The 23,177-nt window shown below is 34.8% G+C and overlaps 1 protein-coding gene across 2 annotated transcripts in view; it reads right to left on the bottom strand.

Annotated features, from left to right (window-relative positions):
- Arhgap42 (Rho GTPase activating protein 42) overlaps nucleotides 1-23,177 on the bottom strand; it is a 265,379-nt gene that overhangs the window by 153,040 nt on the left and 89,162 nt on the right. For both annotated transcript variants that reach the window (XR_783877.3, XM_010642036.3), the window contains exon 3: nucleotides 18,955-19,016. Coding sequence is in view for 1 of the 2 variants with exons in the window: in XM_010642036.3 (XP_010640338.1) it covers nucleotides 18,955-19,016 (62 nt within the window). In the remaining variant the exon portion in view is untranslated. The remainder of the gene's footprint in view (nucleotides 1-18,954; nucleotides 19,017-23,177) is intronic.

Genomic DNA, 23,177 nt, shown 5'->3' with positions numbered 1-23,177 from the left:
CCAGAAGAGCACCTGGACAACAGCAGCGTGGGTGCACAGGCCTCAGCCAAAAGCCTTGCCTGGACAACAGCAGTGAAGGCCCAAAGCTCCAGCCAATGGGCCACCCCGAAATCATTGGTAAGTGCATGCAAGTCCCAGCCAGAAGCCCACTCAGACTCCAACAGGGTCTGTGCACAGCCCCAGCAAAAGGTCCTCCCAGGCAACACCTGTGCAGATGCACAGGCCCCCACCAGAGGCCTGCCTAAATACTATCTATACGTGTGCACAGGCCCCAGCCAGAACTCCATCCGGACAACAGCACAGTGCAGGGATCCAGAGGGCCATCATTCTGAACCCAGGAATCGGCATAGTGGTGAGCAGCAGAGAGAAGGCCCCTCTGAGGCTTGGTGAGAGCTGAAGCCCACTGCGCAAGCAAAGTGTCATTCAACAAAGGTGCAGCAGAGTGCATCTATTGAACATGAGAAGACATGTAAGTAAGACTATAAACCAGACTTCCAGATCACCAAAGGCAACCCTGAAGGGCAATGAGATGGGACACTCTGATATCCAACTACCTGAATTCCCTGATCTGGCAACTAAAGAGGATCTGAGAAATAATTTCGCAGATAACAGGGACTGTGCCTGTAAATATGATTAATAACTCTAGAGAAGACACAGATAAACACAACAGAGGAAGTGAGGAACATGAAGAAATCCCAGAATAGGAAACAAATGAAATCCATAAAGCAGATGCAAACAGATTATCCGAGACTAAAAACTCTACTGAAACTTTATGCAGAAGAATGAGCTAATGTGAGATCTGAATATCAGAAATAGAAGACAGGATTGCAGCTAGTGACCAGGGAAAGATTTCTTAAAAATTATAAGGGACCAAGAGAAGTCCATCCAGCAGCTGATAGATGAGGCAAAGAATGACATAAGACTGATAAGAGTCAATGAAGAAACAGCAGACAGTGCAAACAACATTAAAAAAAAAGTTCACATACTTAATGGCAGAAAACTTCCCAAGGAAAAGAATTTGACATACAGCTGGGCATGGTAGTGCATGCCTGTAATCCCAGCACTCGGGAGGCTGAGGCAGGAGGATTGCTGTGAGTTCAAGACCAACCTGGGCTACACAGTGAGTTCCAAGGCAGTCTGAACGACATATGAGACCCTGTCTCAAAAAACCAAAAAAAAGAATTTGACATACAGATAACTGAGTCATACAGGACTCCAAGTAACCATGATCAAAAAAAATTTTTTTTGCACATAGGTATATAATAGTCAAGATTCCAGAAACCCAAGAGAAGAAAAGAAACACATCATATACAAAGGAAAGAAAGCCCAACAAAATCACAGCGGACTCCTCAACACAAACTCTCAAGTCAAGAGCATGAAGTGAAGTATTTCAAACCCTGAAAGAAAACAACCTCCAACCTACATTGATGTACCCCACAATACTACCTTGCAAAACTGATGGAGACAAAGAACACCTTAGGAACTTAATGAATACCAAACCAACACCCCCCAAAATTTTAAACAATATCCTAGGAAAAGACAATGAGGGTCACACAAACCCATGAAACCCAGCAGAATGAATCCATAAGACAAGACAAGAAATTAAATTCAAAGGTAGAAAATCCAACAACAGGAATAGGTCATGACAAGGATAAGTCAACAGACATCATTTATAGCCACCAATGTCAATGGTCTCAATTTACCAATCAAAAGAAATAGATGGCAGAATGGGTCAAGAAGCAAACAACAGTCAGGCCAACAATATGCTGCATATAACGAAATGCTTAATTAAAAAAAAGACTCATAGACTAAAAGTGTAAGGGTGGCAGACAATACTCCACAAGACAGGAACACAAAAAAAAGTGGGAGTAGCTATCCTATCTGCACATAAAATGGACTTTAAAACAACACTAATAAAGAGACACAAAGAAGGCCACCACATCCTTGTAAAGGGAACAATCCAAGAGAAAGAGATGACAATCATAAATATACATGCAGCTAATACTAGTGCAACTATGTAAACCAAATACTGAAGAACATGAAAAAATCAAATAAGCACTAAAACAATAGTGGGGGGGCCTTGGTATCCCATAGTCACAAATAGATCAACTAGACAAAAAATAAACGACAAAATACTTGAACTCAACCAAATTCTTTTTTTTTTTTAATGGGTACCTGGGATTGAACTCAGGTCCTTGCACTTGCAAGTCAGGCCACCAAACCACTGAGCTAAATCCCCGGCCCCTCAACCAAACTCTTAAACAAATGGAATTCACAGATGATTACAGAGTGTTCCACCCCACAAAATCAGAATACACATTTTTTTCAGCTATACACAGGTTGTTGTCCAAAATAGACTACATACTTGCTCATAGAACATATTTAAGTAAAGGCAAAAATACTGAAGTTATTCCCCATCAGATTATATTGTGATGAAATTGGAGTTCCATAGCAAAAGAAATCACAAGAATTTCATAAACATCTGGAAATTAACACACTTCTGAACAACCAATGATCACAGAGGAAATTAAAGAAGGAATCAGACAGTTTCTATAACTAAATGAAGATGCCAATACAATGCATTGGAATTTATGGGACATGATGAAAGCAGTCTTACTAGGGAAATTCATAGCTATGAATGCTCATATTAGGAAAACAAAGTTCAAATAAACAACCTGATGCTGAACCTCAAGCTTCTAGGAAAAAAAAAAAAAAAGAGCAGGACAAACCCAAAGCTCATGCAAGGGAGGTAATTATAAAGATCAGAGCAGAAATCAGTGTCATGGAGACTAGGAGAATGATCCAAAAAAAATCAGTGAAGTAGAGTTGGTTTTTTGAAAGAATAAACAAAACTAACAATCCCTTAACCAACCTTATCAAAACAAAAGAAAAGGCCCAAATCCTTGAAATTGGGAAAGAAAAAGGTGAAATTACAATGGACCCAGCAGAAATCCAGATGATCATCAATATCCACTTTGAGAAACTATACGCCAATAAGATGGACAACACCGAAGAAATGGACAGATTCCCAGATACATATGAATTACGAAAAGTAAATGAAGACATAAAAATTCTAAACAACTCAATATCAATCAATGTAATGGAAAAGTGTAATTAAAAACTTAACAACTAAAAAAAGTCCAGGCCCTGATGGCTGCACTGCTGAATTCTACAAGACATTTAGAGAAGAACTACTGCCACTACTGTTTAAACTCTTCAATGAAATTCATTATTATCCAAATTCATTCCTGGAAGCAAGCATCACCTTGATCCCAAAAGCATAGAAAGATCCAACCGAAAAAAGAGAACTACAGGCCAATCTCCCTAATGAACACAGATGCAAAAATTCTCAAAAAGATACTGGAAAACATAATACAGAATACCATCAAGAAGATCATAATCCTGATCAAGGGAGATTCATACCAGGGATTCAGTGATGGTTCAACATACTCAAATCAATAAATCTAACACATCATATTAATAGAAACAAAGACAAGAAAACATATGATCATCTCAACAGATTCAGAAAAAGCATTCAACAAAATCCAACACACATTCATGATAACAACCCTTCAGAGAACTGAAATAGTCTCTATCTCTACCAAAAATCCATCAATGAAAACCCAACAGCCAACAACATACTAAATGGTAAAAAACTAAAATTCTTCACACTAAAATCAGGAATAAGACAAGGATATCCACTATTACCACTCCTATCAATATAGTTTTGGAAACAGCCACAGCAATTAGAAAAGAGAAAAATAAAAGGAGTAAAGATAGGAAACAAGTTAAATTGTCATTATTTGCAGATGACTTGATACTCTATATTAAGTCTTGTAGACTTAATAACCAAATTCAGTAGAGCAGCTAGATACAAGGTCAACACACAAAAATCTATAGCCTTCCTGTATATGAACAACAGACTCATTCAAAGAGGAACTGGAGAAACAACTCCTTTCACAATAGCATCCAAAAAAAGAGAAATACCTAGGAATCAATCTAACAAAAGAAATCAAACACCTCTGCTTTGAAAACTATAGCACTCTGTAAAAAAAAGTTTGAAGAGGATATCAGAAAATTGAAAGACATGCTTTGCTCCTGGGTAGGAAAAACCAATATAGTGAAAATGGCCATACTTCCAAAACTGCAATGTAGATTCAATACAATCTCAATTTAAATTTCAACAGCAAACTTCACAGATCTAGAGAAAACAATCCAAAAATTCACTGGAGTGTCAAAAATTCTAGGCAATAAAGACAGGGTAGGGGGGTATTATAATCCCCAACTTGAAACTATACTACAAAACTATGATTAAAAACAGCATGGCATTGGCAAAGAAATAAACCCAAAGATCAATGGAACATACTAAAAGATGCAGAGATAACCCCAGAAATATTCAGCCACCTAATCTTTGTCAAAAGAGCCAAATACTTTCATTAGAAAAAGAGATAACCTCTTTAGTAAATCATGCTGGAAAAAATAGGTTTCAACTTGCCAAAAATTAAAATTACACCATGCACTAAGTTAAAATGGAAATGAATCAAAGATCTAAATATTAAAAAAAGAAATACTAAACCAGGTGGAAGAAAGGTTAGACAGACTCTTGAAGACAATGGTGTAGGAAGAGATTTCATGAACAAAACCTCAATTGAATGGGAACTAGCACGAAGAGTCAACAAGTGGGATATCTTCTTACTAAAAAGCTTTTACACAGCAAGATAAACCACCAACAGCATGAAGAGACAATCCACAATTTGGGGGAAAATTTCTACTAGCGATTCCTCAGACAAAGGTCTACTATCTAGAATACATAAAGAAGTTAAAAAACTAAGACCTCACAAATTTAAAGACCCAATCCAAATATGGGCATCTGAAATGAACAGACATTTCTCAGACAAAGAAGTAGAAAGAGCAAATAAATTATGAAAAGATGTTCTACATCACTGGTCATTCCACAAATGCAAACAAAAACAACATTGACATTTCATCTCACTCCACAAAGATTAGCTGCTATTAAGAATTCAACCAATAACAAATGGTGGCGGGGTTTCAGGGAAAGAGGAACACTGCTCCACTGCTGGTGGGAATGCAGACTGGTGCAAGCACTGTGGAAATCAGTATGGAGATACCTCAAACATCTAGGATTAGAGGTCCCATTTGACCCAACTATTCTTCTGCTGGGTATCTTTCCAAATAATTAAAAGAATCCTACCACAGCAATATATGTGCATCAATGTTCATAGCGGCATAGTTTGTAATAGCTAAAACTTGGAAACAGCCTAATTGCCCATCAATTGGGTAGGGAATAAGGAAGTTAAACTGTCATTATTTGCAGATGACACGATACTCTGTATGGTCTTACAGACTTAATAACAAATTCAATACAGTAGCTGGATACAAGGTCTCAACACATGAAACTCAACAGCCTTCCTGTACACGAACAACAGACTTACTCAAAGAGGAACTGGAGTTTAATTGCCCATCAACTGGAGACTGGATAAAGAATATGTGCTTTATTTTAATATAATGGAGTACTCCTCAGCCATAAACAATGAGAAATTAGAGAACTTTATAGCTAAATGGATGCACATTGAGGCCATACTCTTAAGTGAAATAAATTGGACACACATGTATAAATACTGAATAGTTTCTCTGGTGTGAGAAACTTAAAGTGTAAATAAGGATCAAAATGTAGAATAGATAAAGTGAAATAGAAAAAGTTGAAAAGGGGAAGGGGAAGAGAGAGGGTTAGGGGGAAGGGAAATATGAGTAAATATGAGTAAAGAAAAAAATGGAAACAAAGTCTTTGTAAATAAGGAGGGATGGAGGGGTTGAAGGGAGGGAAGGGCAACAGGGAAAAAATAAGAACCAAGATACATCATATAACAGTACAAATTCCCAATGATGAATGTCATCATATTGTATACCTAAAATGTGTCACTAAAATTAATGAATAAAAAAATTAAACAGAATTACTATATGAATGAACAATGCCATTTCTGTGCATTTAAAAGAATTGAAAGTGAGGTCTCAAAGACAGTTTGTACACTCATATTTACAGCAGTATCATTATTCACTCACAATTTATAAAAACTGGAAGCAACCCAAGCAACTATCAGTGGACAAATAGAGAAGCAAAATCTAATAAATACATACGATAGAGTATTTGTTTTTTGTTTTTTTTGGTACCGGGGATTGAACTCAGGTCCTTGTGCTTGTGAGGAAGGCAGTGGAACTACTGAGCTAAATCTCCAGCCCCACAATACAGTATTATTCAGCCTTAAAAAAGGAAATTCTGATGACACATGCTACACATGAATGAATCTTGAGGACAGTATTCTCTGTGAAGAAAGCCAGTCTCAAAAAGACAAACACTTATAGAGAGTACAGTTTTATGAGGTTTTTAGGGCAGTCAAACTCATAAAAAAAGAAAGATGAATGGTTGGCAAGAGCTGGAGGGTAGGAGTCAGTGGAAAATTGTTGCTTAATGGGTATAGTTTCAATTTGGACAGATGATAAAGTTAAGAAGGTTGTAGCACAATAGAATGAATAAACACTAATGAATCATTTAAGATGGCAAATTATGTTACATGAATTTTACTTTAGAGAAAAACAGTTGGAATCTTTAGTACCATTTTTGCATAGTCTATTGTTATAATCATTAATTCAAAATTTTCTGCACACCTAAAAAGTAACATATCTACACATTTATCTGGGAACTAGGCTCAGAACAATACATTCAGCTTAGATTTTATTTTTCAAAGAAAGAAAAGCCTTTCACTTTATGCAGAATAGTGTTTTAACAATACACACAGCAAAAATGCCACACCTGTAAATTATTTCTCTTCATAGGATTCACCACTTAGCACTTGAGATCAGCAGCATAAATCAGTTTTCTATTCTAAAGACAGAGTACACAATTTAAATAAAATAAACCAAAACACAAATAAGTATGTATGCAAATAAGTTGTATGAAGGAAACATATTGGGTACTAAATGAGAAACAATTCACTCCAGTTCGGGGCAAGGCCTGTGTCCATCATGGGACCTATTCACAACACAGATAAACTGAAGTCTGAAGAATGAATTAGAGTAATCCTGGCAATAAATGGAAAAAGGAACAGCATCTGTGTAAAGACACCATGTGTATCATATGTGAAGGCTCATGTGAAGCAGGTGATATACACTCAGCCACAATAAAAATGGGCCTGGTAGTAGACTCAATTAATGACCGTACCCAAAGTGTCAGACTTAACAACTTTCCCACCCACCTGCCTGGGGATGAAATGTCTTGAGACATCTCTGGTTGTCATAACTGGGGAAAAGGAGGGGCCCTCAAAGTGTACAGAAGCTTGGGTGTTGCTCAACATTTTACAATGTATGAGACAGACTTCTACAGCAAAAATTTACCTGCCCAAAATGTCAAAAGCACCAATATTCAGAAATGCTGCCAATGACACACTACTGCTTGTATTCTTTTGCTCAGTATTGATAACATTAATTTGCAAATACTTTTGGTACTGCCTACAAAATAAGCCCAGAATCTGATCACTTCTATTACTCCCACTACTTTCTTGCTGGCACAGATCATCTTTTAATTAATATAATAATTATAGCAGCCTCCTAACTGGTATCCCCAGTTAGGGTATAGAGACAGCCTAGCCTTGCCTCTTATCTACACTGTATACCATAACAGTCAAGGCAATCCTTTAAATTCGGAATCAGATTATGTCACTCCTCTTCGGAAAGTCCCCTCTATACAGCCAAAGTCCAATTCTTTACACAAGGCCTAAACTGAACTACACATACTTCATATTCCTCTACCTCACACTTCCTCTCTACACATTTCCATTGCTCCTATGCCTCAAGCATATCACTGTCTTTGTTACCCCTCACACACCTCACATAATCTCTAGCATCCTCTGCACTTGTTTTTGTTTTTTGGGGGGGCTATTTTAGCAAACTGAAAAGCATTTCTACCACAAATCTGAAAGATGGGTACCTCTCTCTTCCTTCTGTCAGATCCCAGCTTAAATGACATTAGCTCACTAGGGTTGATTATTCCATATTAAATTTAACTATGCCAATTTTATTTATCTTCCCTTTACCAAAGCACATATCACCATATGATAATATATTTCGAATTTCCTATTTGTGACATGAGTTTTTGCTAACTAGAAGACAGAAACTCTTCCAGATCTTTATCTGCAGTGCCTGAAGCAATATCCAGCCCAAAGAAAGATATTAACAAATATTTGATGAATAAATGATTTCTCACCTTTCTAATTACTGTATTTCCATGTCAAAACTCCATAATGTTTTGCAAATGAAAATGGAAATTATGTTATGCATATTGTTCCACCACCTGCTTTGTTATAAAGTTTCCCAAATACTGTGACAAAGTTGAGAGCTTGTATCTTTCAGCAAAAGAAACAAACAGAACCTGTCTTAATCTTACACCAATGTAGTCACTATATTGTGGCTTGTTCATTCATAAAAAACCAAAGAGAAATTAGAGTTTCTGAGACTGGTTATTTTTTTAAATATAAGATTCATAAATGATGTGGTAAACCTCAAGCTAATCATGGGCAATACCCAGCAGTTACAAAAGGATCCAGTTACAGAATCAAAATATAAGACAATGAATGCATGTTTATCACCTCAATAAATTCTCAAGTACTAGTCATGCACATATAATTTCCATGATTTGGAACATACTCTTACCCTGCATTTTTTTCCTTATAAATTGACTCACTTATTTTAATAAGCTTCTTGTAAGGCAATGATTTCCACTAAGTCTGGAGTTGTTTTGTAGCCAACACATATTGAAAATAAATACGGTGCTACTAAAATTATCACTCATACAATACTTAACACACAACACATTGCTGGTGTTTCTCATTTTACACTTTGGGAAACAATGAATACTTCTCATACACAAAAAAGGCAAAAAAAAAAAAAAAAAGGAAACAGAGTCCCAAGGAGCTTAATGCTTTACTGAACACCAACAATTAAATGGAACCTAGACTTTCCCAATTTTGTGTTCTACTTTCATACTATTTATCTTGCTTGCATCATGTAAATGGCACTCTGTTATGTATGATGAATAGAATAACATTGTAAGTGAAAGGTAAAGTGAATAGAATTAAAAATCTCACGTCAGTGTGAATATTTTATTTCTGCTGCAAGAAATCATGAAAGAAATAAAATAACTCATATATAGAGTACTTTTCTGACACCAGGTGTATATGTGGTTATAAAGAGTATTATCATTTTTCCAATCAGCAATGCTTTTATTGAAAAGTTTCTGAAAACTTCAAGGTAAAAGTCTAGAATATAGTGAAGGTAAAGTCTTCAAAGGCTGATCATATTTCAAACTTTTTATAAAAATTGAAGTGTATTATCTTCAGTGAGAACCTGAGGATCATTTCATTAGTAAAAAGTTAATTACATTGCTATTAGTTATATTTCTACCACGAATCATCTCATCTAGTACAGGTGGGGAAAAATAATGGCAAAAGTGATTCTTTTTAAATGACTCTATACTGGTTTTCTATTCATTTAGTTTTACTTGTATATCTTTCAAAAAATCATAATGTCACCCATGAAAGTGCTGCACATCCTTTGCTACAGTCATAGCATCTTAGTTTTTGTTGTATTTTTGAGGCTACAAAAATGTAATTAATGAATAACCATCAACCCAGCTAATCTTTCATCTGTAACAACTGTAGATAAATTGAGATTTTTTGTATTGAAAATAACATTTAAAAGACAGTTTTGTTCCTTTCATTCTGTCTCAGATCTTTTATGTTTTCATTTTTATTTTGCTATATAATCTAGAGGGCTTCCAAAACAATACTGAATTTAAACAGCAATCGTGCATGTACATCTTTGGCTGATTTCTAATTTTTAAAAGTGAAGATTTATAATATTTGACTGAATTAATGTTTTTTAAATCCCACAAAATTTCAGATGCAAACTGTTATCATAGTATTCTGTTCAATAACAATGCTAACTAGAAATTGTTTAAAGTCTGTATGACACTATAATAGACAAGAGTTAAGATGATTGCACAATTGAAAATAATTCCTTTGTTTCTGAAAATGACCCTTATATTGAGAGGAAAGTCTGTGCTACATATACTCTGTCACTTCTGCTTGATTTGTCATTGGTCAACAATCAGAATGTTCTTGATGTTTTTCTTTTAAAAATATACATATACCATAGGACTGGACAAGCCTGTATAGAAACAACTTCTGAAAAGTATAGCTGCAACATTTTTAACTTATTTTGTGAAAGAAGCAAACAAAAAAATTGAAACTGAAGACACATAAGCAGCAGATAGAAAAAGCCTGAAAGAGGCCTTAATCTGAGATCCTAGCTGTCCCTGAGTCTCACATACAACACAGCCCTTCCCATACATAACCAGGTGTCCTCATGTCTTCCTAATCAATTTCCTATTTGCCCTGCAAATGGGTGTCCTGAATGATGCACAGATAAATCACAGCATTAAAAAAGGCATCTTGATAATCCAGTAAGAGACTATTGAAGTTATAAATTCTGATTCTAAGGCAAAGAGAAAGTAGATAAATAATTTGTTATTTTTAAGTAATAACAAGTGAAATGTAATAAACTACATATTATTTTAAGTTATTACCATTAGGATAAGATATAGAATACACAATATTTCTACTTAGTGTTTCTCATAATTAATTCAAAAGTGAAGAGTTTTATTTTTAAAAAACTTTTATCTTTTTCTTGATTGTTAAATTAAATTTGAAATATCATCCACAGTACATGAACAATATGACTCTATGTTTTAATGAGAAGTAAAGGCAGGAAGCATTTTGCTCAGTGAATAACACTTTAATCCTTAATTTTTGAATATCTGCTTTGTCTGTCAGCTGATACTTTTCAATTGTCCATAGCTTTGGTACATTATTTAAAACTTCCCTTGATGTCATTTTTTATAGGTGTTTTTCTAGTCTACCACATCCCTACTTATGTTTATTCTTCCTGCTCTTTAAAATGAATACCTCTGTCCAGGTGTTAAACAACTTTTACATCATGGATACACAGTGATTTTAGAAACATTTACCTTTTATTATATCGAAGTATCTTTGTGCTTCCCAGGTATCAAAGGAGAACATCAAAATCGGCTTACAAATGTCACAAAGACTAACACATCACCATCATTACTAATAAAAAGTGAAGGCCAGCAGCACAGAGTAAATGTATTTTGAAGTGCAAAGGTAATAAAGGAAAGACTTTAATATGATGTACAGTTTAAAGATGCCAAAATGAGGTTAGGGGTATAACTCAGTAGTAGCATATGCAAGGCCCTGGGTTTGATCCCTACCTTGGAAAAGAAGCCAAAATCTCATTAAGCAAACAAACAAAAAAAGTGAACACCACATTAAAGCCTACGGAATTAGGATAAATGGCAAAGTTAGGAAAATGAAGGAACTAGATAGAGGTGGAAAAGCAACTAGAAGCCCAAGTGCCACCTGCATGTATAAGTTATTGCAGCACACATGACATATTCACAGCCATACCAACAATAACCTTACCAAAAGGTTCAAAACAGAAAAGTAGGAAAACTGAAAAATAAGTTTTCAACACCGTTTGTATTTTGACAGAAAAATTTAAAAGAATGCAAGAGCACTTTAAGTTGATTGCTTTTTAATTGCAGTCTGGCGGAAAAGTTCCCTAATAATCCTTCCGTATAATCTCTTGAAAACTTCCCGATGATTTTCATTAAAAAAAAAAACAGTCTGGGGAAATGAGAAAACATAAAGACTTTACTTGTCTACTTAAAAAATATTTAATTTAGCAATCATATATTTAACCACTAAATATCAGCTGTTTGATATCAATTGTAAGGAAAAAAATCACGTACAAGTGCTACTCAACCTAGCATACTAAAATAAAATATATTGAAAATTAGTGCCAACTCAGTTCTCTCTTTTGTTTGCAGCCACAGAGAACAGAACTCCTAATACCATACAATCTGAGTTTTATTAAGGAAAAACACAACCTTCCTTTCACATACGCATTTGCAGGATCAGGCAAGAAGGAACACCCCAGTGGAATACAGGTTATATTTTGGATATCCCCTTCTTGGCTCGATGGGGGAGAAGAGATAAAGAGCAGTGAAATGGTTAAAAGGCAGCTTTCCAGGATAGTCTTCACTGTCTGACCACTGTACTACTTCTAATCTGAGATATTTTTATAATTCTGGCAGTCATCTTTAGTTCTCGTTAAGAATCCTAAGTCTTTTTTAGTTACAGACTCAAAAGACAAAATCCCCAAATATGAACACTCTGACCTAGATTTTGAAATCCTGACAATGCTCCCATTCAAGTCCTTCACTTTAAATTAATAGCTTCTACTAAAAGAAAGTTTATTTCTATCTTAAACTTAAACATAACGAATTAATTCAAGCAATCTGAGAAGGAGTAGATAGAAGGTTTACATGTGATAACTCTCAACCACTATCTTCGTCTTATACTATCAAGAAATTTGTGTACTAAGCACTTTACAAAATTTTGAACCCAGATAGTTTTCAGAACATATAGTATACACAAGGAAAAAAGAATTCCCAAAAAGACAAGTTTTCTGAACTTGAGGTATTTAAAAACTGCATAAAAAAGAGAAGACATAGGATAAGAGAGAACAGCGAGCTGGAAGCTCAATGACCTGGAACTGAGTACTGTACTGTCATGTCACTCACTGGTGGACTGCATCACACTGAATAACTCATCCATTTAGATGAGACTTCAGCTTCAGATTGTTGTGAGGCTCCAGTAAAAATGCGTATGAAAGCATCCTGTACATATAGAAAATGCACATGATACTACAGTTATTTGCAATAAAAAATAAATGCCACTACCATCACACTTGTGATGAATTATGTGGGTTTCACCACCTTTCAATCCTGTTATATAATTTTTACCAGGTAACTGGAAACCAAGGGACAAGAAGCCTCCGCAGTTCAATAAAGGTGGAAGCTAGACATTTATACATACAGAACATTGAGATATTTATTTATATTTTACTTTTTAATTTCAGGTGAAGTCATTGTGTAAAAATGTCAGTACAAAAGCCAGTATACCTTGGTTTCTAATAAAAGTTAAACTAAGATATACCAGAAGTATCCATATGCATGCATGCAATAATATTGGCATATTTTCTCTCATTTATCAGAGACAATAAAAGAAACTGGATTACTTCGCAGATAATCAGACCTAAGTATATGACAGCAGCCATGTTAATATTTTAGAGAATAATCAGTATCACCTATTAAGGCCATATCAATAAAGTAAAATTTCTGGCAAAAGATTAAACATTTATAATATTCTATTTCATGAATTCAAAGATAGTGGAAAGACTCAAATAGGTTTATCAGATTTACTGAACATTTTTAGCTTGTATGTATCAAAAATTTGATGTAGAAACTATCAATGGATGGATGGATGAAGTTTTTGTTAAAATGAATATCGTTTAAATGTTACACAGTATTTGAAAATTAATCTAAGGTAATTTCAAAACTTAAATGACTGTTTACTTCCTAATTTTTGTAAAATACTGAATACATTTAAAGCACTTTTAGTGTATCTCACACACTATATGAACAACATATATTAGCTGTTGTTATTAGTGTTGCTCAAATTAAACAAAGTCTTAGTTTGTAATATTATGAATTAGAGTTCAACTTCTTGCAGTATCATCTCCTAATTACATGCCTTAGTGTTTTCTCTTTAAAATAGGTGCTCAGGTTGAGAGTATCCATTGTCCAAAATGCTTGAAATCAGCAGAGTTTCAGACTTCAGAGTTTTCAGATTTAAAATATTTACAGACTGTTACTATTGCATATAATGTAAGCAATGCAAAAGTGTTTGATTTCAATTTTGAGCTGGGTAGGGTGATGCATGCCTCTATTCCTAGCTACTCCAAGGGCTAAGTCAGGTAGATATAACTTCTAGGCCAGGCTGGGCAATTTAGTGAGACTCCCATCTTAAAATAAAAAGTGTTTAAAGGGGAAGGGGAAACTACAGAAGTAAGTCAGTGACTGACTGCTTGCCTAACAAATGCAAGGTCCTAGGTTCAAGCCCCAATACTAAAAAATTAGGTGTTCCAGCTGTATTTAAAATGTATAACTTAGAGGGTTGATGTATGGATTTAATCAGCTCATATATTATTAGAGCAGTGCCTGACACTTTGGAACTGTTCAATATCAGCTGTAGTTACTATCCTCAGTATTGCTACTTAATAGAAATATAATGCAAGCCACATACTATTAAACACATTTCAGATACTGAAAGATCATATAGGCTTATCTCTAAGGTAATGGACACCACAGACACATACTACAAATCTCTTGAGGCTCATCAATGACCAAATAATGCATGTTTTGGACACATTATTTCCTTTAGTAAATATCTAAAATTATTCTGGTTTTACCATTAAACTTTAAGTAATATTTCTTATGTTTTTTAAAAAGTGAAAGAAAGGAAATTAGAAAATTAAGATTATATATTTCTCCTTTTATTCCCTCTGTAACTTTTTAATTCCAAAATAATATCCATGTACCTAGACCATTTCAGGAAAGTTCTTTCAAAGACTAATCTAAGCATTGAATACAGAGAACATAACTTGTGGGAAACCTAAAGAAAAATTTGCAATTACACAGGTCAAGGATTGATATGTTGTGAGCAATGATAGTTAAAAAATAAGTATCTCATATTAATTAGCATGAGAAATAAAAGAAGTCCAACTATATAAAACTCTCAGATTAATATCAGCTAAAATATTCTGAAATTGAAGCCTCCTTTGTTGGTGATAAAGATATAATCAAGGAAAAAACATATGTATATATGCATTGTTTTATACCCACATAAAATCATTTCTCCAGGTAAGGAGCTGAGACTACTTAGAACATGAGGAGACCACAGGGCAGGAATTGAGTAGGATAGAGGAGCGGATAAAGCAAAGGAGGTCATTTAGACACTCTACCCTGAAGAATGCATCACACTCCATAAGCTTCCCATTATTATTCCTCCATCATTACTATTTAAAAGTGAAGAAATAAGGCTTGCAAAGAGCTGTCCAAGCAGCTTCTGTAAGTTCTCCTGCTGATCTAATCTTTGTGGATTCTACCATATCCGAACAAACACAGCACTCCATGCACCTTACGGCTCTGTCCGCCCACCTTTTCTCTTCAGTCTCCACACTGACAAAGGCTAATATCACCCATCCCCATGGCTTTAAATACCCTCTAGATATTGACAACTTCTAAATGTGTATTTCCAACCCCAGCTGCTTCTCTGAACTCCGGCATATATATCTGCAGCTGCTCCCTAGACAAGGGTACTTAGACAACTACTAGGCACCTAAATAGACTCAAAATTTAACTGTGTTCCCCCATTTTCTTCTTTATATTAACAAGCTCACCATTGGATACGTTTCAGCACTCACCACCAAATGTATTTTATGTCCCCTTTTCTGATGCAAGCTGTATGAAAGCAGGTATTTCTGTCAAAATATACAAGGACAAAAGGGGACTAGTTTAGACTGTATGGAAATGAAAAGGTTTTAAGAAAGATATCTGGGATAAAGCTGAAATGATAACGGAGCAAATCTGCAAAGAATATGGATCAGAACATTCAAGGCAGATGAAATGAAAATGCAAAGATCCACAATCAAAAAAACCTTGTAGTGACATTAGGAGGAACAGAAAGAAAGTCTGTGGGACAAGAAAGGACAGAGGAAAAGGGAGAGCACCGAGAATGGGGAAATGAGTACAGGAGCAGGCATGGTCCAGGGAGCCAGGGAAAGAATCTATCAAGCCCAAAGACCTGGAAGCAAGAGTCAAATTAATTATTTTAATATAAACAAAGAAGAGTTTACCAGGATTTATTCCAGAAGACCACAACTGAGCATTTCATGTTTCCATATAGAGTTCTCCTGGTATGTTAGTATTGATTCAAATTAACTTTGAACAACCCGGATAAAACAGTAACATTTGCACAGCCAAATTAGCTTGATCTAAAGAAAAAGGAAGAGCTGTAATCATGAAGCTGATATTGAGAGCAGTCTGAATCTTTCTGTAAAGATAGCTAATCTATGATACTTCTAATTTTTTTTTCTCTCATTGAGTCTATTGGTACATTTTAAGTATACAGTACAGTTACATTCATTATTGGGATCTTGCTCCTTTACATGACAGACAGGTCTTAGTTCTCATTTTTTCCTCTTGTCCCTGCCTTCCCTTTACTCCCTCCTCCCCTCCCCATTTACAAACATTTTATTTCCATTTTTTCATTTTCTCATATATTTTTCTTTCCCCTATTCCCTTTCTCCTACCCTTCCCACTTTCCCTACACCTTTAGTCCTTTTCTTCCTATTTCAATTATCTCATTAGGATCTTATGTACTATTATAGTTTTTCACACCAGAGAAACTATTCGGTATTTAAATGTGTTTATAGTGGCACAGTTTGCAATAGCTAAAACTTGGAAAAAGCCCATTTGCCCATCAGTTGGAAACTGGATAAAGAAGATGTGGTTTTTCTGTAAAACGGAATACTACTCAGCCATAAAGAATGAGAAATTAGATTCATTCATGGGAAAATGGATACATATTGAGGATATACTCCCAAGAGAAATAAACAAGTCACACATGTGGAAAAAGGCCCTTCTTAATATGACCATGTGATGTCAGATATCATTCAACAACATTTTGGAAAATGCTGCATCATGAAAGATAATTCTTCTACTGAAAAACATGAGACAGGGAAAATGCTACCATCAAAAATTTCTGAGATGTAAGGGCTGGGTATTTAGCTCAGTGATTCGTTTGGCCACCTACCTCACAAGTACAAGGACCCAAGTTCGATCCCCAGTATCAAAAAATTTCTGAGATGCACTATTTCTTTTCTTATTTTTTGTTCCATGAAAAATGCATTTTTTGTTGGCGTTAGCAGAAATTGAGGGGAAAAAACCCTGAATTTTAAGAAGAGATTCCTTTTCTAAAGTCAGTGTTTCTTTGGGCTCTTTTTCTGCAAACAGTCATGATGTTACCAAGATGACATAACTACTCATCTTATTAAGTATGGTAGATCACTGGTAATAAAATAATTTATTTAAACTATAACATGATAAGTATCCTCTTTCATCTATCATAAGATTTAAGTTTTTTGCTTACTGTTTTTGCTTACTGTTACTTAAGACTTTGGTCAAACCCAATTAATATACACGTGTGACTTAGAAATTAAAAATAATAATTAAATGGCTTTATAATTATAGTTCTTTTAAATTTTCCCGGTACATTTAAAATATTCTACTTTCCAAATAAAACACTAGTTTTTAAAACACAAATTCACTGACGCATGTTTGCATTCAATGTGTTACCAGGTATAGAATTATTCAGTTATAATAATACCATATGACTGGAAATGTTGATTATCATTCCAGTATTTACATCAGTAGGTTTAATGATTGTTTTGTATATAATCTCTATGGAAATACATTCTGTTAGGCTTTTATCTACAGAGATTATTTCATTATTCTGCACATTATAATAGATGTTCTCTGAAACAACAGGTAAAGCAATTTAAAACCACGATATGACTTCACCTATGAAAACAAAAGTTTCTCCTTCCCAAACATTAGAACATGGCCAAAGGCAGAAATGAAGATCTTTGAAGCACTAAGACCTGGAATTTCAATCTTCATCTCTATGGTTTACACAACACTCTACTATATTCCTCAGCCATTTCCTCTTTTTAATCTCTGTCCTTTACCCTGTCATCACACTTGATGATCTCAAGATCTTGCTGAGATCAGCTTTTTTCATTCCCGAGGACTCTTTCCCAGCTCAGCCACATTTCAACCTCACAGCGTCACAGCCAGTCAGTACTCCAACTTCCACTCTTTACCAAGCATGCCTAATGTGGCTTTGTTCCCAGTGAACCCCGACATAAATAGTCGCACTTCCCTTTCTGCTTTCAAAGGCTATGGGTATCATTCTGCTTCAATTTTCATATAAGCAACCAAGAACAATTTTAATATTATACAAACCCATATACCCTTAATGCAGTGCCTGGTCTTCTGCACTACTCTTTAACCTAAATCTGACCACCCAATCATACTTACTGAACACAGGCCAATGTTGAGTTTTACTACGAAATCAAGAAAACATTGCAGCTGGTCTTTCTTGACATTTATGTCTAATCTCAATGGCTCTTTATCACTAAGCAGCAGATTCTTTATTTTTCTCATGAATAATTTGTGTTTGGCTGTTTTCAACTACTTTCTGCTCACAGAAAACCATTCATTCCTTACACTATTCTGTACCTGTCTCCTCAGTTAATTTACTGTTCCAAATTTTACTATGTTTTCATGAATCCTCTCTTCCTCTTTTCCTCCTACAAGGAACAGCTTTTCCTCTGGTGAGCACAAAATCTCCTTGGTGCTGAGTACATTCTCTTGGGTTTCTTTCCTCCCACACAGTAACAAACTGTTTGATATCCATTAACACATTTGTTAAATTACAACCCCCACCAATGGGTTTACTGCTCTTCTGAACTATTTGCACAGGATCTGAATCATAGCTACACCCACCCAGAACTAATATTCCCTTAGTTTCATGTCACTTTCAACTTACTTTCCACATCTCTGATCACTCTTTCCCATTTTCACCATCATTGTTTCCTAATGGCAGTTTGTTCAACATTTCTAATCTCAGACCAATTAAATTGGTAACCAAAATAAAGGTAATTTATATCTGCCGAGTAAGCAAAATAGAATGATGTATCTTATTAGCAATATTTGATAATCATATTCCCAAACCTTTTCGTAAAATGTAGTTTTAGTACAGGTATTAAATAATAAATCTAGTCTTTTTTTTAAATATGCTCAGAGAAATGTTATTTAAAAATGAGGAACAAACTTACCAGTCTCCGTCTTTCTTCTTCTACTGTAATAAGTAGCCTTGCAAATTCTTTTAGTGATTGAGCTATTTTTAAAAAAGAAAGAAAAGCATTACTCTTTATTCATAGCTCATACTTAATTAGAGAAGAACAGATTTCAATAAAGCTAGTTACTAACTTCTTTAAATTATTTTTTCTGGTTTTATGTGTAAGCATAAAATAGTTCATATAGTAAGATCCTAATGACTCAAAACTATAGATAAGAGATGTATATTTTGTTATGTTTTGCAAATTGAAGTTTAGCAGGTATGAAGTATGATACTTTTTTCTACAAAGACATAAGAAATATAGTTTATATTTAATATATAAAACATTAATAAGTGAAAATACAGTGCTGGAATTACTTCTAAATAGTGACCTACAAATATGAAAAATTTCAAATATGAAACTTTGTGTGTATTGTAGGTGGTCCTGAATACTGAACCCAGATCTCTGCACATCCAAGTAAGTGCTATACCACTGAGCTACCCCCAGACTCAAATACGAAACATTTAAAAAAATCCATAAGGAAAAAATCAAGTATTATTTAGATGCACGTGGTAGAAAACAATAATGCAAAGTCTCTCAATGAATTCTAGAAACTCAAGGATCATTGATATTTCAAAATAAATTCTGTATGTTGAAGTGGTCAATTTATTCCGACATCCTAGGAAATCTGGATCTTTGCTATTTAATTAAGTGCTGGCAGAAGGACCACCAACATCAGCATTTTGGGAGTTTATTAAGTAGAAATGCAGTCTCTCAAGCCCCATTACCAGAATCTGCCTTTTAACATGATCTGTTTTTGTACTGAAGTTAGGCAATCCTGTGTTAGAAAGCTATGCACCTACACTGTCCAGATTTTAACAGAAATTAGATAAGGAAAAATCATCTAAATTATGGGGTAAAATAAAAACTGAAAAACACTGGAAGGACAAATAAAAATTATAAATGAATAGGAAATTATAGTAGCATATTCTTAAAAATGTACAGTTTTAAGCCCAGGGTTTTAGCTCAGTGGTACTGCTGCCTGCCTCACAGATAGAAGGTCCCAAGTTTGATCCCCAGTACCCAAAAAAAGTACTGTACTTGAATGGCAGTTGTGAAAGTAATTCATCTATATCAATTTCCATATCTATACATAATAAGAATATATCTAATACACAATATGAATTATTAACTAAAATCAGAATGGTTGGGTTAAAAATAACAAATAAAAGTAAAGTTTATTTTTATTTAGGCTTTAAAGCATGGTTTCTGTGTTCTTACTCATTAAGCACATTTTCTTTTCATTTACTTATACTCATATTGAACATACTGGGAGAGATCAGAAGTCTAATAGTCTGGCATAAAACATACCATACAGGCAGGTTAAGTGAGAAAATGAAGCACGAGTGTTATCAACAGAACTCTTCAAAGAAGAGAAGGAATGTTTTCCATTTGATATTTTAAAATACTGCAAAGCCCTTGCCTAGAATCGTGTAAGGATTTGAATTTGATGGCTAGGATCACAAAAATAGTTAAATTCTCAACTAGAATTTTTTTTTGGGGGGGTCTCTTCAGAACTAGTAGACTTTATCCTAACCAAGCTTGCGTGAAATGATTACTTCATATTGGGTTTTCTTCAGTTACCATAATAGAAATCAAAGGATTACTAGAGATTCTGATTGATCTGATAAACACATTAACAGCCTAATGATAAATTTAATTCTTTTTTGAAGTTTAGAAAAAGAAAACTTTATTTTCTTCAAAAATACTGAAATTAATCCTATATCCCAGGTTTGAACAGATAAGAGAAAAAAATTTTATAAAATTTTTAAAATTGTATAAAATTTATAGAATTTTAAACTGGAGTGTATAATAGCATAGTACGTGTTTGTTCTTTCTTTGGATAAAAAAAAGTTGCCAGAATAATAATGGAAAGCCATCTACTTCAAATGAAGCTCTGTTGATGAGCTTGAAGAGGTCAGCAAAAGTCTGGGTGATGGAAGCAATGCTAGAATGCTTATAGAGAAACAAGCTGTGGGATCAATCAGTTTGGCTTGCAAGAATTGAAGGCAGCAGCTACTTCCGATGATGAGGTAACACAGAGAGATACATTAGTCTCTTAAGAAGCACATGAAGCCAGGGGAATACTGCAAGCCTGTAATCCCAAGAGGATCATCATGAGTTAGGGCTACATATTGAATTCAAAGTTAGTGAATTCACAGTGAGATCCTGTCTCAGAAAACCAAAAAGGAAAAGAAAAGGAAAGGGAAAAAGAAGTATGTGAACCCCAGATTTTTAACTCAGTGCTTCCGAACATTTTTAATAAAGGACAAAAAAAATTTTCCTCAGATATTTCCTTAAAGCAGAAACTACATGATGTTGTACTCTAGGAAGACATGGGAATAAACCAAAAGAAAAGAGGAGACAGAATCTAGGAAAAGAGTCCAATGTGGAGTGGAAGCCAGTAGAACTCCAGGATGACAGAGATACTCCCGGACAGCAGCTGTGAAACTGTCCAGAGGGAATCTTACTGAGACTGGAACAATAACTAAGGTTCTCAGAAACACATCTCCAGAAAAAGGAGAACACAACAATGTCCTAAATGCATCTGAGGATAATAGGGGCTGGGGATTTAGCTCAGTGGTTCCACTGCCTGCCTGGCAAGTGCAAGGTCCCAACTTTGATCCCTGATACAACAACAACAACAACAACAAACAAAAAAACAGGAAAAATGTTCAAAGTGGTTTTTCTGGCCTGGGGATTTAGCTCAGTGGTTTCACCACCTGTCTTGCAAGCACAAGGACTGGCGTTCAAGCCCCGGTAACAACAACAACAACAAAAACAAAAAAAAAAAAAAAAAAAAAAAAAAAAAAAAAAAAAAAAAAGGGAGAGAGAGAGAGAGAAGTAACAAAAAATGTTTTTTCTGGGGAAACAAAATAAGTAGATGGATTTGCAGGTTGGTAAACTGCTAGTTTTTGTTAAATAAAATACGCATTTTTTTACACAAATAACAACAACAACAGAAGACATGCTGCAAATGCTTTATTTTCCTTCTTAGCAGTCTAAAATTTAATAGGACATAGGTCACATAACAATGGAATTTCCCAAAGGATTAAATAAATACCTAGGGCAAGAAGCCTGTCAGCAGCTTATTGGAATACATGAAAATATAACTTGATTTCTGATTGGCAGGACATATTTGAATCTCCTACTTGATTAATCACAAATATGAATGTTGAACTGTGCAGTCCCAGGCAGATCTGTGCTGGTTCTTAAGGTTGTGCCTGTGAGGATCACTGGAGTCCCAGGCTTCCCCAGGAAACTTCCTACTCCAAAAGCAAATTATTGAGTGGCTATAAATCAAGTTTTGGTTCCAAGCAAGGAAATTCAGGTTCTTATTTTGCTTGTCTGCTCTTTGTCCAAAAACAAATTATGCAGTTTTCTATTTTACTTGTATGGTTTTCTGGTCTGTTTCCCATATAAGTGCTATTTATACACTCAGTCAGATAATAGTTGATTATAATAAAAATGTCTGAGACGAAAAATTTTAACATGCAAAAGCAACTGAATGTCTGGATCCCACAACAAAAACTACTCTCCCTCTAGCAGTTTTTGGGGACTGGATTCAATTTGACAATAAATTTTGTTCCTTTTTTAATTCTGCTTTAAAAAAACTAAATTCATTCTTCAATTATAGCCTCTCTTTCATAAAAATATACATTTCTTGGTTCAAATCAAAATATTTGTGTTTATCACTTATAAAAAAGTACACATCCAGGAACACTAAATATGTATCTGATGAATCAGTAATAGTGGCCTACTAACTTCCTGATACTGTAGCTAAGGTTTCCTCTAAGTATTTTTATGATTAAAGATCTCAAAATACTATATTACTAGTTCACTAATAAACATTTACCAAGAATAATATAACAGAAAGAAAACAGGAATTAACAGTCCTATACAGCAGGCCTATAAGAATCAAGACATTATCCTGCAAATTAGATTTTAGGAGAACACACCAATGGGAATATTTGGTCAGAACCCTGCCTCCACCACCCTCAAAGTCTGACAGAAAATTCTGAGAGAATTCAGTCAGATTCAAACTATGTAGTGTATGCCAGCAGCTCCTTACAGATGAGTGGCCAGTTTTTCTAATGTACAGAATCCCCAACTGTCTTAAAAGACCATAAGAACTGTGGAAAGTTTAGGCTGCAGCAGAC

Source organism: Fukomys damarensis, unplaced genomic scaffold, assembly GCF_012274545.1.
Source record: "Fukomys damarensis isolate Sample0158 unplaced genomic scaffold, DMR_v1.0_HiC HiC_scaffold_16, whole genome shotgun sequence".
Taxonomy (NCBI): domain Eukaryota; kingdom Metazoa; phylum Chordata; class Mammalia; order Rodentia; family Bathyergidae; genus Fukomys; species Fukomys damarensis.
This window is presented reverse-complemented; position numbering and strand designations above follow the sequence as displayed.